General features: G+C 53.5%; 7 protein-coding genes across 7 annotated transcripts; 4 read left to right on the forward strand and 3 right to left on the reverse strand.

Annotated features, from left to right (window-relative positions):
* Positions 1-324: 324 nt before the first annotated feature.
* Positions 325-1,699, forward strand: DSM5745_07697 (MCT family MFS transporter; the record flags this gene model as incomplete). The annotated part of the gene is made up of 2 exons (XM_026749713.1): positions 325-506; positions 571-1,699. 2 exons carry the CDS (start codon positions 325-327, stop codon positions 1,697-1,699), a joined length of 1,311 nt encoding a protein of 436 aa, XP_026601745.1.
* A 344-nt stretch (positions 1,700-2,043) lies between these two features.
* Positions 2,044-2,702, reverse strand: DSM5745_07698 (peptide alpha-N-acetyltransferase complex B subunit NAT3; the record flags this gene model as incomplete). Its single annotated transcript, XM_026749714.1, has 2 exons — positions 2,044-2,447; positions 2,534-2,702. 2 exons carry the CDS (start codon positions 2,700-2,702, stop codon positions 2,044-2,046), a joined length of 573 nt encoding a protein of 190 aa, XP_026601746.1.
* Positions 2,703-3,199: 497 nt separating this feature from the next.
* Positions 3,200-4,493, forward strand: DSM5745_07699 (uncharacterized protein; the record flags this gene model as incomplete). The annotated part of the gene is made up of 2 exons (XM_026749715.1): positions 3,200-3,858; positions 3,911-4,493. 2 exons carry the CDS (start codon positions 3,200-3,202, stop codon positions 4,491-4,493), a joined length of 1,242 nt encoding a protein of 413 aa, XP_026601747.1.
* Positions 4,494-5,629: 1,136 nt separating this feature from the next.
* Positions 5,630-8,913, reverse strand: tif32 (putative eukaryotic translation initiation factor 3 subunit EifCa; the record flags this gene model as incomplete). The annotated part of the gene is made up of 3 exons (XM_026749716.1): positions 5,630-8,512; positions 8,574-8,798; positions 8,872-8,913. The coding sequence occupies 3 exons, from the start codon at positions 8,911-8,913 to the stop codon at positions 5,630-5,632; spliced, it is 3,150 nt and encodes a 1,049-aa protein (XP_026601748.1).
* Positions 8,914-10,321: 1,408 nt separating this feature from the next.
* DSM5745_07701 (guanine nucleotide-binding protein subunit gamma) lies at positions 10,322-10,714 on the forward strand (the record flags this gene model as incomplete). The annotated part of the gene is made up of 3 exons (XM_026749717.1): positions 10,322-10,473; positions 10,542-10,599; positions 10,652-10,714. 3 exons carry the CDS (start codon positions 10,322-10,324, stop codon positions 10,712-10,714), a joined length of 273 nt encoding a protein of 90 aa, XP_026601749.1.
* Positions 10,715-11,716: 1,002 nt separating this feature from the next.
* On the forward strand, positions 11,717-12,817 carry DSM5745_07702 (SelT/SelW/SelH family protein; the record flags this gene model as incomplete). The annotated part of the gene is made up of 3 exons (XM_026749718.1): positions 11,717-11,854; positions 11,916-12,105; positions 12,156-12,817. 3 exons carry the CDS (start codon positions 11,717-11,719, stop codon positions 12,815-12,817), a joined length of 990 nt encoding a protein of 329 aa, XP_026601750.1.
* A 1,378-nt stretch (positions 12,818-14,195) lies between these two features.
* On the reverse strand, positions 14,196-17,184 carry pdeB (3',5'-cyclic-nucleotide phosphodiesterase PDE2; the record flags this gene model as incomplete). Its single annotated transcript, XM_026749719.1, has 2 exons — positions 14,196-16,930; positions 17,001-17,184. The coding sequence occupies 2 exons, from the start codon at positions 17,182-17,184 to the stop codon at positions 14,196-14,198; spliced, it is 2,919 nt and encodes a 972-aa protein (XP_026601751.1).
* Between the last annotated feature and the right edge of the window lie 142 nt (positions 17,185-17,326).

Consider the following 17,326-nt stretch of genomic DNA (forward strand, 5'->3'; position numbering starts at 1 on the left):
AGAGCCGTCGGTGGCTCTTGGAAATTTGGCGACGGTTCCAGGTTCACGCCATGGTGGATCTGTCCCCGGCTGTCGGACTCGGCCTCCTATTCCTAAGCTTAGCCTTCGAGGTGGGTCTTTCATGGTTTAAGAGACTTGAAAAGTTCAGATCCTATAAATTTCGTTGCCCCCGCCGCGGTCCTTGATTTCTTCCAGTTTGGGCTCTTTGCGACTTCCAGGTACATTTATACCTGTACTGCGCACCTGGCCTCGGCCTCACGGACGGTCCTCGCTACACGTTACTCGCTGCTACACGCTCGACTCGTATAGGTACCAAGCGTGAGGATGGACGCAAATAGTGACGCCTCAGAAACGACCGTGAACGCCATGGGAGGTGGACAAGATATCGAGAAAACCACTCCGGCGCCGGCGCAAACTATCGAAGACAAGGAAGAACCAACGTTCGACACTGGCTATGCACCTTGGCTGCAAGTTCTGGGTTCCTGGTTCCTCTTCTTTAACTCATGGTGCGTCTTGGGACTGGCAATCTCATTTTGATTGTGAATGTTCTATAAGGCTAACTATCTATAGGGGTGTGGTTAACACATGGGGTGTCTATCAGACGTACTATGAACAGAATCAACTATCCGACATGTCCTCGTCCGACATCGCCTGGGTCGGTTCGCTGCAGTCTTTCCTCCTCATGCTGTTTGGTGTTGTAACGGGGCCGCTCTTCGATGCTGGGTACTTTCGCGCGCTACTAGGGTTCGGCACCGTCATGCTACCGTTTAGTTTCATGATGGTCAGTCTGTCATCGAAGTTCTGGCATTTCATCTTGTGTCAAGGAATCTGCGTCGGTTTAGCCTGCGGGTGCCTGTTCGTCCCGGCCGTCGCAATTCTGCCCCAGTACTTCCGCAGGAGAAAGGGACTCGCCAACGGTATCGCCGCCACGGGAAGCAGCATTGGAGGTGTTATTTACCCAATCATGTTCAACCAGTTGCAGAAAACTGTCGGCTTCCCATGGGCCACGCGCGCAGTAGGCTTTCTCGCCTTCGGCACCTGCCTCATCTCCTTATCCCTCATGCGCGTACGTTTCCTCCCAACCGAAAAGCGGAAGCTCTTCCAGCTCGGCGCCTTCAAGGAGCCCATCTTCGTTCTTTTTTCCGTCGGCATGTTCATGGGCTTCATGGGCTTCTACAACTTCCTTTTCTACGTCCAGTCGTACGCCATTGAGACCGGCATCGTCGATGATAATCTCGGCTTTTATCTTCTGGCAATGCTCAACGCCGGTTCCACATTCGGCCGAATTGCTCCCAATTTCCTTGCTGACCACACGGGACCGTTGAACATGCTCATTCCCGCGGTCTCAATCACTGCCATTCTCTCCTTCGTCTGGATAGGCGTTCACACTGTCCCCGGAATCATCGTTCTGTCGATCCTCTACGGCATGTTTTCTGGCGGCTTTGTCTCCCTTCCGCCTGTCGTCATGGCATCCATCACCAAGGACATGCGTGAGCTCGGGACCCGCTTGGGCATGGTCTTCGCCATCACTTCTTTTGGGCTGCTGATTGGAACCCCGATTGGTGGAGCCATTCTGAATGATACGAATGATTATCTGGGAGTTCAGTTGTTCACCGGATGCGCCATCGCCGTCGCTGCTGCTATATTCATGGGTGTCAGAATATCTCGTACGGGGCTGAAGCTTGCTGTTAAGGCTTAGACCTATCACGCTTGTTTTGATATATGGACACTTGCTGTCTGCTTTCCTAGCATAATCATAAAAGGAGTTTTCAACTTGGGAGACGGACTCAGGTCTTAAAAGTGCATTTTATGGAGCGATCACGGGCATTATCAGATATGATGTATATATATATCTCCACATAGTAGCTAATCCACAATTACCTATCTTCTACAGCCCTGCTACATTTCGCGTCGTAAGGATTCAAAGGTGAAAAAGCTGGCCAGGCCAATCGCAATATATGCATCCATCCGGTATCAACACTCAGTCCAGCAAAGAAACTCCCAAACACCAAAATGCTAACGCCCCACAACCACGACCCCTCATCAAGAAACATGCTCCGGACTAACAGGGAAATTCTCCCCGTTCTCCCTTATATGCTCCAGTTTCTTGTCCCGACTACACGGCTTCCGCATATCGTACGCATCCTCACCCTTCTCCGACATCCCCGTCGGATCATCGCTGTAGTAATTGACCACGCGCCGGAACACCGAGTACCCCATCCCCTTGTACATATCCACCGCAACCTTATTCCCTGCCCGCACATACAAGTCCACGAACCAGGCGTCGTTGATGTCAGACCCCTGCTCTAGCCGCTCAGTCAGACGGCGCGCATGACCCAGACGTCGCCATGCCGGCGCGACGGTAAGCACTGTGATGTGTCCGTGCCATGGGGTGTAGTGCTCAGAGGCTTTGAGGGAGGGGTGTTGTTCTTCAAGTTTGCCCATAACTAGCGCATTGAATTAGCGGAGTTCGACTTGGGTAGGATACAATCGAGACCGAACTAGTTCCGGCAGAGAGAAAGGAAAATCGTACTGTATCCAGCAATTCCTTCGCGGCGGTCCTTCACGCTGCTGAAGAGCGACGGCCATCGCATCAAGTAGTTGAGGTAGAAGCCCAGATCGTAGTTTTCGGTGAGCGGGTCGAGATTTGTCAGGTTGAGGGAGAAGAGGTCCGTCGGGGACATGCGGCGAATGGAAGCCATCGTGCTGGTTGCTTCTGCAGGCGCAATGGAGGTGGGTGTCGTGTTCTGCAGAAGAAGCAAGCTGAAGCGGGGGAAAGCGAGAGATGGGGCTTCGGCGGTCACGGGAGGGAAATTCGGCCGCTGATCAAGTCGACTCCTTGATTGACCGTTACAAGTACAACTCACCAATTCCCCTACGGTAGTCGACTAGTGCTTGGGGTTTGCGTTGCTTTGTTGTACTGGGTGGGTAGGTGTGACTTGTCCAATGCTTGTGTTTGTTAGGCACTGACTCCTCGTTTGTTTGTCTCAGACACTGCAACTGCCCCCCCCGTTTTCGATCTCCGCGTTACCCCTGTCCTCCATCCACCTCTACGACACGATTAAACCCCTGAACGGCTGCTATTTACGTACGGATTAGACACTGCATACATACGAGTATCAAGATTGGAGCTATCCTTGTATAAAGCTAGACATTTGTCCTTTTCCGAGCTGAGGAGCCTTGATTCCTCTCCTGCAATATGCCCGCCAGCCCACCTTCGCCCTTAAGGCTATCACACCGCCACACTCGCAGCCGGTCTTCGAACACAGATATGGAGCCGATGTCGCCAGCCGATTACATGCAGAATGGATACTCTCTCGACTCTCCGCGATCGCCCGCCAGCCCCCGGGCACACTACGCGCAGAGCATGAACGGGTCAGCCAGGATGTCCGGCGACTTTGGAGCAGCCACTGAAGCCAGCGGCGGGCTGGGGAATCTTGCAGATGAATTGGCAGATGCTTGGGAAGACGAAGAGAATGGCTATGGGGGGTATGCGTCCGGGCAAGAAGTCGCGCAAATGGATTCACAGCCGTTGGAACAAGTGAGGACGCGGACGCCTTCGCCGGGATATATGTCAGAGCGCGATTCATTGCAGCTGCCGCGGCCGAAGATGCGAAATGGCTCGAATCGACACCGGAGGCATGAATCGCAGTACGACGGCTCAGATTACGGGCCTGATTCGGATCTGGAGGAAGTTAATATGTCGCCGGGACTAGAGAATCAGTTGGCGGAGATTGAGAGTTTGGCGAGACGTGGACTGGAGAATAATGGGAGCGAAAACGATCATGTCATTGACCGGGCGATTACGGCGCTGCAGGATCTTGGGGCGCAGAGTGGGATTGAGAATAATGCTATGAGGTATGCCCTTCCTTCCACGGCATTGTACGAAAAGCTGCTAATCCTTTGCTAGGCTCATTACCGCCCACTCTTCAATAACCTCCTACCTCACCCACCAGACACGCACCGTCCAGAACCTAACCCATCCCCTCCTCTTTGCCCCCTTCCCCCTCCTCTCCGAAGATGCAATCGACGCTCTCATCCCCCTGATCGACGAAGGCCTCCTCCCTAACCTCCCCTACCCATTCCCAGAGCAAAACCACCATTCCTCCCGACCAAATACTCCTTCATCACACTCCACATCGTCCACTTCCAACCCCCTTACCTCCCTCCAGACCCTGATCTCGCAAACCTCCGACATAACACTCTCCCTTCGCGGCCTGAGCGACACCCTCTACGAATCCCGCCAGCTTCAATCAACAGCCTCTAGGCGTCTTCGCTCTGCCCGCGAACTCGTCGCCGACCTCCGCAGGGAAGAAGAAGGCCGCGAGGAGGGCACAAGGTGGATCGAAAGAGGAGACTGGGACCGGAAGCTCAGGGAACGCGAAGCTGGCCGTGAGTGCGGTGACGTCGTGAGTGGCTTTGAGGCGTTCTGTGGTGAGTGGAGGGAGAAATTGTTTGGCGCCGCTGGTGCGTCCGAGGCTGTTGCTGCATAGGCCTCTCTTTTTTTCTGTTTCTTTTCTTTCCTCTTGGTTCTCTCCTTCTGGTACTCTTCCTGCAACGGACTACTTGCAAGATTTCCTTTTTCTTTTTGCTTAACTGGTGTCATTGGAATCATTTCCTGCTGATATATGGTCTTGGTTGTAGTTGTGGTTTTGTTTTTCTTTCTTTTAGCATACATACCATACCTGCCCTTTCCTTCTTTTGTTTTCCCTGTGTTCTTTATTTTCTGCAGTACATATATAGACTCTTTCTCTTTCCATTACGGGCATCTTCTTTGCCAAGACATTATGTCAATTGTCTCTCTTCTCGTGTCTTCTCTTGATGCATGCACCCTGCAAGGTGCCATCGTCCAAGGGAACCTTTACCAATGGTTTGGGTATGGCCTGTCTAGAGTGTCGAATGTATTCCCTTTCTTTCTGTCCTCAATGCTGGGAATAGGAATGTTCTGGTCGCGGGTCGAGCTAGAGAAAATACCGTCAATGAAAAACACATCATGCATAATTTACACATAAGCTATGTAGATAGATATATATTTGCCTAGGGCTGTGCTAGGCGGTTGCTCTTGCCATATAATAACAAATAACATACGGCATGTGTATCCATTTGCTAGCAGCAGGATTACGCATCAGGTCGTGCTCATGCCAGCACCTAGCATGATATATACAGTATCCAATGATGAACCAAACAGAAAGACGACTCGCACTTGGCAAGCCATTGCATTATTAAATCACCCAACTATATCTACCTGACTGAGATATGAACACGAGAAGAGATCCATGAAAAGAGAAGAAAGACATAATGCATTTCAATCAACATGATCCATCACTGCCCAGGTCATACCAAACCAGGCATGGCATAGATGGAGAAGAGAGACTCTAGCTAATACGTATAGCCCTTCTCAGCTCATAACGTCAAGACATAATCAACGGACAAAACAAAAGAGGGAAGTCGAGTACGGAGAAAAGATGCTGGAGGAATCATGCGGGGAGAGTTAGGTTAGGTAGAAAGTAGCAAAGAAGATAGATTTCCACACGCCCGTTTCGTTTTCAGATACAAAAAGCTTTTTTCTTTTGAGGAGAAAGTGAAACAGCTACATGACTTCCAGAAGATATCCATTGTCATGAACATCTTACTGGTTCTGCTGCTGCCGGAACCGGGGTACCCACTTTCCACTGCCACCGCTGCTAAGCGGCTTGGGTTCTTCGGAAGACTGAGGGGTCTGTGTGCGTGAGGGGGGTTGAGAGGAGCGCTGGGGAGGGACGTAGCGGTTGCCAGCGGGAGGAGGAGCGGCGTCAGAGCCACCGCGGGCGTGAGGGGGAACGTAGCCGGTTCGTCGTGGGGCTTCAGGCTCAGCCTTGGGTGCCTCGGGGGCGGGGGCAGCGCCGCCGGCAGCTTCCTTGGCGGCTGCACGCTCACGCCAGCTGGGGGCACCACCAGTGCGGGGAGCAAGGTTGAGACGGGGTGCGGTACGGACTTCGGGCTCTGCGCGGGGAGGCTCTGGGGCGCCCGTTCGCTTGGCGCGAATGCGGGCCTCTGCTTCCTCCTCACGCTGCCTCTGCTTGGCAGCCATCTCATCCATCTTACTATGATACACGTTAGCAACTTCGGAATAAGCATGTGGCTCGGGGATAACTAACGCTCTCTCTTCCTCGCGCTTGGCCTTCTCCTCGGCCAGAGCGCGACGGCGCTCCTCGTCTTTGGCAGCACGCTCCTCTTCCTCGCGCTGGATGCGCTCTTCTTCCTCACGCTGGGCGCGCTCAGCGTTCTCACGCTCAACCTTCTCGCGGCGGCGGCGTTCCTGGACCTCCTTAACACGCTGCTTCTTCTTGGCCTCAAACTCCCTCTCGGCAGCCTTGCGGCGCTTCTCAAACTCTTCGTGACGCTTCTCGGAAACATCTTTGCGGAAGTTGCTGAACTGAGGCACCAGGCGGCTGAGACGGTGCTTGAGAGCAACAGCCTCCTTGTGCTTGGCCTCGGCCTCAGCGAGAGTCTCGGCCTTCTGGCGCTCGTAAAGCTCCATATCAACCTTCTTCTGGGCTTCGTAGTCTTCAGCGACGTGCTTCAGTTCCTCACGACGGAAGGCACGCTCCAAGTGATCAATACGCTTGCCAGTGGCGCGAACGCGGTCACCAAGTTCGTTCTTCTCCTTCTCCAACTGCGCGAGCTTAATGGCACGGAGGCGGTTGGCATCGAGATCCTCCAGATCCAGTTCGTTGAAATCAATACCCTTGACGCCGCTCTTCAGCTCCTCAATCTGCTTCTTGAGCTCCTGCTGGCGGATGCGCTCCTGCTCATCCTTGATGCGCTTGAGCTCACGCTCGCGCTGCTCTTCAGCAAGACGCTGCTTCTCGGCCTCCTGGAGCTGCTGTGTGCGGATACGCTTGCGGGTCTCCTCTTCCTTCTGCTTGCGCTGCAGAGCATCGGTAGCAGCCTCCTTCTTCTTGTCAATGATGACACGGCGCTCGAGAGTGTCCTCGTGTTCCTTAGAAGCACCGGCGGCGGCGCGCGTGAGGGCGGCCTGCTTAGCCTGGAGACGAGACTCGGTGTATGACGGGTCCACATACACGCATGTGAGGTGGAGGGTCTTGGCAAGACGGGTGAGCTGCAGACGGGCGATTTCCGCGGGGGTGTTCTGGAGACGCTGAACGGAGCCGAGCTCGCTCTCCGCAGATCCGGCAGCACTGCCGGAGTGCAGAGCCTTGGCGGAGGAGAAAACGTCCGTGTCGAAGGTGAGGACGCCCGAGATGTGGTCCACACGAATGGCAAGATCGCCCTTCTTGCAACCGTTCATGATGAACTTCTCGATCATGGAAGGAGTGATCTGGAAGGGGTCGGGGAACTGGGCAAGCTCGTAAACGAACTTGAGCTCGACGGACTCGTAGACCTGGGACAGCTGCTGGAAGAGACGAGTGAGGATGACCTGCTGCAGAGGAACAACGTACTTCTCCATCTCAGGATCATCGCCAATCTTCTTCAGGATGGGGGTGACCTTCTTGCAGATAGACAGAGGGTGGAAGTCGACCTCAAGAATGTTGTAGAGGTCACGGATCTCGGGACGGACACGCTTGAGCAGGCCCTTGCTCATAGCATCTCTGAAGAGAACGGCACGAGTGGGACCCTGCAACATGCCCAGCAGGTTGGTGAGACGGGTGTTCTTGTTTTTGCGGACCTCATCCACGTCGATCAGCGCACCTCGCGAGCGAGAAGTGCTGATAACGGGAATAGAAAGGGCAGAAAGAAGGACAAAGGAAGCGGCCTTGGTCATATCGGCCTCGGTAACTGAAGGGTGGTCCTTCTTGGAGCCCTGGTTGGTGGCAAGGGAAACGGCGGATTGGCGGAGGAGGTTGTAGTAACGGCTCCAGGCAGCGGCGTGGAAAAGGTAGTTTTCGCTAACAAGGAAGATACGGGCAAGCTTCTCGTAGTAGTTGGCCATCATGACGTTCTTCGCGGGGCGCTTGCTGAGGCTGAGAAGTGTGTGGATATCCTCAATGCTGCGGAAGGCCTCCTGCCAGAGCTCCAACTCCACGGCAACGTTCAGCTGCTGGAAACGGGTATCCAAGTGACGCTGCAGGGTATCGGGGTCGCTGAGGTTGATGGCGTGCATCTGAGCGGAGTACTTGGCCGCGTTTTGAACGTGGTTGCGGAGAAGTTCGCAGAGTCTGCGGAACTCGGTCTTGCGGGTGTACTTCAGGCAAAACTGGAAGGCCTGCAGAGCAGTGGTTTGGTACATGATCTCCAGGCGAGCGTTGTTCTTCAGGATCTCCAGAACGGTTCGGTATGTCTCCCACAGAAACTTGAGCCATGGCGTAACAACGGCACGGTCGGTTCGGTCGCGGGACTGCTCACCAGAAACGGTAGCAAGGAGGATGGTCTCGGGGGTCTCGATGGCTTCGAGATCTTCGACGTTGGAGGAGGGGGCGGCTGACTCGAGGGATGACTGGATCTCATCGGCCTTGGTCTGGGCCTCGGTGACCTTCTTTTCCGCGAGTTCGATGAACTTCTTGAGAACAACCTGCCATTATAATTAGACTATCGCTCATTACTGGTACAACCCTGGCTATCACCGATCATACCTCGATAGTGCCGACATTCGAGTTCTGGGCGATGTTCTTGTACTGGTACAGACCATCCTTGGCGGCCTTGCCCTTGCGGAGATCGACGCACAGCTCAACGAAGAGGAGCATAACCGGTTCGAGGGAAGCGATCGGGCTGCTGCGAGTCCGCTTGGAGGTGACATGTTCGTGAAGGACGGTCAGGGCGGCCGGAGCCTGGCCCACGGCGATAAGTTCCTGAGCCCTCTTCAGGCGAAATGCGCGTTAGATCCGACATGCCCATGATTTTGTTCCATCCTATGCTCCAAAGACAACCTACTTTCAGGACATTCTCAGGCTTGATATGCGGTGGAGGCGGCATGGTGGGCGATGTAATAAGCGATGTCTAGTATTATCGATAGGGCACACAAGGTTGAGGCGAGGGTGAGCTCGACGAGGGATGGGCGCAGGTCGAGACAATAATGCGCAACTGGCGGGCAGCGGTTTTGACAGCCAGAAGTCCCTATTTGATGATGCTGCCACGCGACGGTCGGCCTGGACGTGAGAGGGGAGGCGTCGGTGGTTGTGCGAGAGCCAGAAAAAAACCAACCCACGCTTGCCTGCTCCCTCCGATTCGGGTTAAGCGACCGGATCACGTGACGGCTTTATACCAGCGCATAGACATAAAGAACGACGGGCTAATCGATGGCTCATAATTCAGGTAAGTGTTTGAGCAGTTTGCGAGGTTCTGCTATGGTTTTATTTTATTAAGGAGCATCTGTGCTTGAACAGGGGCTGGCCCGACCCTAATCCGTGCACAAGTGAGAACATGCTAGGTGTATTTACTCCGTATACAACCGCCCTATGACTGCCCACCACCATCCTGCTGAACTGACTGCAAGTACACCTCGCCGACAGCGCCGATTGCTTGATCTAACAGCTGCAAGTCACCTAGCTGTATAACAGATTTTACCGGGATGTCGAATTGCAGTTACAAGTCACGTGAGACACCTGAAACGCCCGTCATGTATGGTAAACGGGGCCTCCACCCGACACAGAGCTCAAGCTTCTCCAGAATTTGTAAGGCAATATATCAAAGTCTTCAGGGTCTTGGGGGGAGGCTATCGGGTGATAGTGTGAATACGATCATTCGGATAATAAAAAGAAATGACAAACAACAAAAGCCGATCGTCAGCCGTTGAAGAGCATCCTCGCCGTTGCAGAGGAGAGAGGAGTCCAGGATTCAGGGGCCTGGCAAAGTTAGGCCGGTGGAGGCTAACGCACCTTATTCAGTACTCAGTACCAAAATTACATGCAGAACTGAGCGTCCCCTCCTGTAAAGTTGTAATTGGGCGTATCCTCAGCAGCATCACCACCCTGGTTCATTCATCCGTCCGAGTTGCCAGGCTCTTCCCTCGCTCCTCTTGTCGCTCTCTTGATCTCTTCCTTCGTCTTCATCCTTCCATTATTCTTCTATTCGCTTTCTAGTCGCTTTCTTTACTCACCCTACCTCTACCTTCTTTCCCTTCGCCTCTTCCTCCGAAGAATAATAACGTCCATTCGCTCCCTCCCTGAACATTAATCCTCCACCCACTCTCCTTTCCCCCAGCCTCGCGTCCGACCCGACTTCACCACTCTCCCCTTGCTCCGTCCACACGGAAGCGCGATCGATTGGGACACCTGACGACTTGGAATTTTACAATCAAACAATCGTCGTCGCCCTTACCGCCCGTCGCATACCGATCGAACTCTGCTTGCGACAGCCGACCTCACGACCGACCGCCCACAAAATGCCTGCCTACGAGCTTCGATCTGGAGGGGACGTCAAGAACAAGAAGCAGAGTGTGGCCGACCTCAAGTACCGCCGACTGACAGAGCTCAATGCCCGCCTGAAGGAGGATCTCGACCGCCCCCGCGTCAAGGTGTCAGAGGCTGCCATGTCGTAAGTCCAACACCGCACCCACCACCAATTGGCTGCCGTCGCAGTCGCTGATCGCATTGCTCTTGCAGGCTTATCAACTACTGCAACAACACTCGTGACTTCATGGTACCGTCGGTATGGGGACAGGTATGCATCGCTCCTCATTCTATCCGCAGGAATAATTGTTAACACCGCCCAGGTCGACAAGCGTGAAGACCCTTACGCTCCTCAACAGCAGGGAGGCTGCTGTACGATCATGTAATGGCCTCATGACACTCATACTAGTATGGTCCAAAAGCAGACCTATCGCGTTGATGGGCATTGATACCCCCCGCCGCTATGACCTTACACATTCTATTCTCTAATTCCTATTCCGTGCCTTGGACCTCTGACAACTTCGAATGCGCTGCCTCCTCTCGGCTTGTATTACACGAAACTCGGCAACCGCATTGACATTTTTCGAAGCTCTATAGCCAACCGGATCGCGCGCGCTGGCCTTGCACGCCTTCGGAACTGCTGACGAGCGGAGATTATATGTCGCCTCCTACCCAGTTGGATTACTGTCGATGATTATTGTCCGCAAGATAACCTTGGTCTTATTTCTTCTATTCTGGTCAAAAATTTCCAATTCCCTCTTCGTCGGCTTTTTCCACTTTTTTTTTTCTCTCTTCCACTTTTTCTCTGATTTTGCGATTCCATACGTCGTGGTGGATGGGGTTACGGGTTCCAAAACGAAACAAAACGTACAGCAAGTCTACCAGATGGAGTGGTCGTTCACGGTTTCAGTATCTTGATCTTGATTTTGTTGCAGCCCGCTTGTAAATTAGATTAGCTGCTACTACTTCCTACTGCCCATCTACACTAGTATCTACGAGCTCGGTCATATAATACAGGTACAACCGTAACACATACACAGACAGCACACTTAGACACTCGAGCACCGAACCAAGATATATACCATCGAGAGTAAGAGCAGGTGGGACAACCACCGTCAAATGACCCACGACAACCCTGCGTAGATCTCGCTTGTCTTCGCCATTCGAAGATCTTACTACGAACTGAGGCTCAGATGATCAGAGACATGATTCTCGCTGACATCATCCACCCCACCTCACCACCACGCAAGCCAGGGTTGTATAACTATTCGTCCCAACCGCAGGCAAAACATTATACCATATTCCTGTCTTGCGCTTCCTCACCCGCTTAATAATCCATCCCCTAGGTTCCCTGAGTTGGAAATTGAAGATACTCATCATTGATCGAGATGACCGAACCAACCGCCCCCATCGAGACAAACCCGCCAACCACAACAAACCCACCCTCCACATCCACCTCATACTCCAAGCCAAGGATTACAATCCAGTACTGCACGCAGTGTAAATGGATGCTTAGGGCTGCATACGTACGCCCTCCAATCACCTCCCGCCTCATCTAGCAGCTAACCAGGGTATGCATGCGTGAAGTTCGCGCAAGAACTCCTCTCCACATTCGGCACAGACATCGGCGAGATCGCGCTTGTGCCGAGGACGGGCGGGATATTTACGGTTACGGTCTTCCCTAGCACTAACATCTCAAGCGCTGAAGTCGAAGTCGACGGGTGGAGCAAAGAGGGGAAGATCCTCTGGGATCGGAAGGCTGATGGCGGGTTCCCTGGTATGTTGCACCCTAGCAGCTTACTGTAATGTTGGTTTAACGAAGAGCAGAGGTCAAAGAACTCAAGTCTCGCGTCCGTAACCTCATTGATCCGAACCGGGACCTGGGGCATACGGATCGGGCGTTGAGGAAGGGTGCTCCGTCTACGTCTACGTCTACATCTACGTCTACAGCTACAGACGCCAGCAGCACCTCCAGTACAACGAAGACCGCAACAAAATCTACGTCTACCAGTACGGGTACGGGCACTCCAGACACGGATCTACCCCCGCCCATCGCCGTCCCAGCCTCAGCCTCAGATCCAGCATCAATGTCCGCGCGCGCAAAGGTTGCTGAGTCTGAATCCGCGTCTGGGTCTGGCGAGCGTGCCCCTACCGTCCCATCTTCCGCATCGACATGCCCACCAATCACAGCACCAACGTCCGCCTCAGATCCTGCATCTCTATCAGCCCAGGCTAAAGCCAACGAGTCTGGGTCTGGGTCTGGCGCTCGTCCGGAGCATGGGACAGGAGCTTCAGAGTCAGACACGGCATCCATGGCAGCGCGCGCTCGGGTCGTTGACCATGCTGGTGGGAAGACAGGGGCAGGTGGTGTCACCGGGGCCTCGGCTTCGGGACCTGCATCGCTCTCGGCGCGCGAGAAGATCGTTGATGAGACGGCGGGTGGAACGGTTAGGAAAAGCGACGGGGAGGTTTGTGAGGACTGTTTGTAGTGTAGCTATACTCCGGATGTTGATTGGGGTGCCTAGCTTAGACTGAATAGACTATAGGGGCCTAGCATACATACAATGTTTATGAAATGCAAATAGAGCCTCATACCTATGCTTGATAACTCCAAGTAGCAAGCCATAACCATAACCATAACAACAACCTTGGCCAGAGTATAGAAGGTTGGGGAGAAGAGTGTAGTATATAGCGTTATATAATGTCAAATCAAGTCGAGTCATCATTTCCATCATTGATATCGATACCAAACAAAACACGATAAAAAAAAACCAGCAGCTATGGCAATGACGTTTTGAAGCGAAAGAAAGCACAGCAGGTGCGGATGCGGATGCGGATGCGGATGCACCGGCAAGACAGGGCACGGCTAACAGGAGGCAGGCAACCTTGGAAGGACCTCAGCAAGATAGGTATGCACCTGCAGACAGGTACGTAGGATACACTAGCATACGTGGAACCTCAGGGAGCACTGAAAGACCTCGGCCTCCAGGGAGGTCAATCTCGACCCCGCCTCGAAGAAGCCGATGGCATTGCCATTGTCATGCCATGCCTGCCTCAACCGGACCCAAGCCTAGACTGCCAGTCCAGTAAATGACAAGGCACCTGCAGGCAGCAGATAGAAACAACCAAAACGCCAAACCAACCAAAGCCAGCAGATAAAGACAAAACCAAAGCACGCCCCAACTCTAATTGCCTATCCCAGACCAGCCTCCGTAACAGCAAGGAAATGGTGTAATGTGATGTGATGCGATGTGTGAGATAAGAAAAGATGAGGGTCAAGAAATAAGGTGGGAAAAGATGAGGTAGAAATCAAAGAAGAAAACTGGAGAAAATGAAGCAAAGTAAGAAGTGAAGTGAAAAACACCGCCTCCCACCTGGATATCCGATCCGATTCTGCGCCGGATCCGTTCTGCTTTACTTGCTTGCGTTGCAGGTGCAGTAGCAAGCAGAGAGTGCATAACGTAGTTAAACGGAGGCAAGACCAAAAGCACGATGCGGGTTCACTGCCATGGCAATAATATCAGTGAGTAGGAATATCCATATCCAATCCATATCCATATCCGTAGCCCTGGGCCGATTGCAGGGGCCACGGGCTCAAGAGCCCAAGCTTGAACAGCAAAAAGCCAAGCTTCGCTCGATTTTGTCTATCAACAATTGAGATCGTGAAATCGTACAGTCCGTCGTATATGCAAGTAAATCGATCGTAATGTCAATGTCACCGTCCAAGTATGAGGTCGAGAGTGCTGAGAACAAACATGGTTGAAGTTCAAGTGGAGTGGATGAAGGTGTTTGAGTGGTGGTAAAACGGGGTGAAAAGGTACGAGTGTGGTAATGTTATAAAAGGGGTTAAGGATAGTGGTGATCGGGTTATCGCGACTCCCCAGAAACTTCATGGTTATTCGAATGGTAGTTCTTGCGCTTCCAAAACGCCAGACGAAGGCGGCTGCGCCGCTTCGGCAGCTTGCGCGTGGGCTGTTCCGTCCCAAGCTCATCCCAATGCGGGCTCTGGCCCGTACTGCTCCCTGTACCGATGGAATGCGATGAGCTCCCGTTGCCCGAATGATTCTTATCCGAGCCATCGAAGAGCTGGCTGTGGCCGGAGTGGAGCGTGTTCTCTGAGCCGCGGTCGCCGCCGTGTTTCGGCGACCCTCCGCGCGGGCTGCGATGGTTCCAGTCTGCATAGTCGCTTCGTGGAATCTCGCGGTGGTAGATGTGGTCCTGGTCGTCGCTATCTGCGGAAAGAACGCTTGTTGCGTTTGTTGAGGGAGAAATGGGGGACCTCGTGTTGCTGTGGGTGCTGATGCTGTGGGTGCGGGTGCAGCTATTACGCTGCGAGTTCGAGGGCGCGGATGTGCAGCCTGAAGAGGCGGTGTTGGCGTGATTGCGGTATACGCTCCTTGCTCCGTTTGCCCGTTCTGCGGCTCCATCAACAGCGCTGTCGTAGGTGATTGCACTGCTTGGTGATTGACTGTCGCCGCTGATGGGTGTCTTGGTAGGCATAGGCTCGACAATAGACACGGGGCTCGAATCTGGGACAGCGGACGACGATTTCCGGGACGGCTCGTCCACAGGACGGGAGTCTCCAGTGATGTCCATCGTTGACGGGCCTGGTGTATCTGGCGAAACGACCGGGCTGATCTGGTTCTCGTTGTATGCGCTATCCACAGACGTACGCGCCGATCTTTGAGGACCGAAGTAATCATCTGCTTCGTCGATCCGTTGCTGCTGGGGCTCCTTTGCCGGGAACGATTTGGTGGGTTTTGGGTGACTCGTCACTGGTGTCGGCGGCGTTACCGTCGGCACCTTCGGTGTCGCCTGAGGGTCCCGGAAGCTTGCTGATGGGCTATGCGAGCGAGGCGAGACGTGGCCGTCAGGGGCGGGTTCCACCGTTAGGAAAGGTTTCCCTCGTTCCAGATCCGCGAGGTAGTGCCACCGCGTGTGGTTTCGTCGGATATGGTCAACGGTAAACCTCAAACCAGCAAGAATATCCGAGACGCCTTCGAAGAGCGGGAGCGCAAAGATGGACATGAATCCCATCTGACCAGTCGCAAGCTTGTACACATTGCCAAGCTCAGGCGGACCACCGAAAAGTGCAGTCTCCATCCCAACCTCCTTTTCCATCTCGCCCTGGTTGGCAAACTCCTCTTGCAAGATCTTGGTCCATTTCTCAGCAACTTCCCACGGACGCGCGACGTTACTAATATCCGCACATTTAATCAGCAAGCCACAAACCAACGTCTTGTACATTTCGATATCCTGAGGCTTCCAGCCATCTGTGGACCTGTTGTTTTCCGAGTACTTTTCCTGCAAGGCTCCCAGTCGCTCCATGAACTTCTGATGAACGCCCATATCCGTCGCCAAGATAGAGCTAATAAGCAACTTGCGCAAGGTCTTGTCTTTGAATGCAGCGGGCCAGTAGCGACGCAGAATTTGCGAAAACGCAGCACAGTGGAAAGCTTCCAGCACCGAGTTGTCATTGTACAGCTGAGCCAGAGGCGCGTTCAATTTTACCAGAAAGAAATTGTTGACACCAGGATGACCAACATCGTGGCCAATTGCCGATATCAGTAACGTAAGGGCATCGAATGGTTTGAGCATATTCGCAATCGGACAGTCTTTATCAGCATTATGACCGATTGACCGATAGGGAGGCAATGCGCCGATATGCAGCAAAAAGCAGAAAATGGACTGTAAAACATCGATTGCGTGTCGGAAATTGTGGTAGAGGACAAACGAGTTGTAAGACGCGCGGCAAGCCAGCAGGAATGTCCGGAGCTCGCCGGGCGTCAACTTCCACTCTTCTAGCTCTGGTATTGTGAACGCATGCTGAAGCATCGAATGGGCCGCAAAAACAAGTTCGTCGTCGTCGAACTCATGGGCTTCAAAGTCCCACTGGCCTAGCCGCTGCTTGACGTAGTCCTCGCGTTCTTCGCTGACAAAGTACTCCCCGTCATGTAATTCCTCAACAACATCTTCCGGGTTGCAGATGCCCTTCATGAGTTTTGACACCATCGCTTCCCTCAGGTAGGAATACGGCTGTTCGTCGTGAACGCCGACCCATGAGTGCTTGCGCAGTTTCCTCCTCGACATGAAGCGTGACTGTTCCTTGAGGCCAATCTTCCGCGTCCGGTACGCATGAACAACCAAACTCTGGATTCGAATCTTATCCAAAGGTCCAGTCAAAACATCCACCGCACCGGCGTCCAAGCATCTCGAAATGTGCTGAGGGTGAGGAACGTATGGCTGTTGCTGACCAGGTCCCGCGGAGGTGGGTTCTCGCGATGGCGGACGTAGGATAGCGACGGGAATAACGAGGTTCGGACCATCGTGCACCTGGATATCGGTCGAAAGACCCGAGAGCAGCCTCAGATCGGACGAGCCCTCATTTTGCGACGAGAATGTGAAACCGCGACGGAGCGGTGCAGGAGACGGAGGGCCCTGCCAAGAACCACGGCTGGTACTGCGACGCGATAACGAAGGCGGCTCCTCGGTGTGGAGGTCGATGTCGAGAAAAGCGAAAATCGGCGTACAGCTATTTCCATGACTTTCGCTCAACTCTGCAAGTTTCGTGACGAGCGACGCACCGGCTTGACAAAGGTACACTATCATACAGATTAGCATTAGCATGGTGCTGGGATGATGCAGGCCTGGTATCATGCAGTGCGGACATACTTCGCCGAGAGATACCCAATAAGACATCGATATCCGACCGGAGTGACTCGGGTTCGTCGGAGAATATCAGCGATTCTGGCGGCGAGCCTTGATACACCCATCGCTCTGACTGGATGCGGGGATCGATGTAGATTGCAGCGCAGTCGATGTGATCCATCACGTCGACCGGATCCGGGACGCCCATGGCTCGGGGCCTCGCAAGCCAGGCCAAATCACTCGACAGCAAATATATATACCAACAAAGAGAAGGAGGAACGGCACTCTTCCCGGTCTAGACCCGCCCTCATAGGTCGAGACTTTCAGGTCGTGCAGGGTGTTATGCGATG

The sequence above is a fragment of the Aspergillus mulundensis genome (genome assembly GCF_003369625.1).
Source record: "Aspergillus mulundensis strain DSM 5745 chromosome Unknown scaffold_8, whole genome shotgun sequence".
In the NCBI taxonomy this organism is placed as follows: domain Eukaryota; kingdom Fungi; phylum Ascomycota; class Eurotiomycetes; order Eurotiales; family Aspergillaceae; genus Aspergillus; species Aspergillus mulundensis.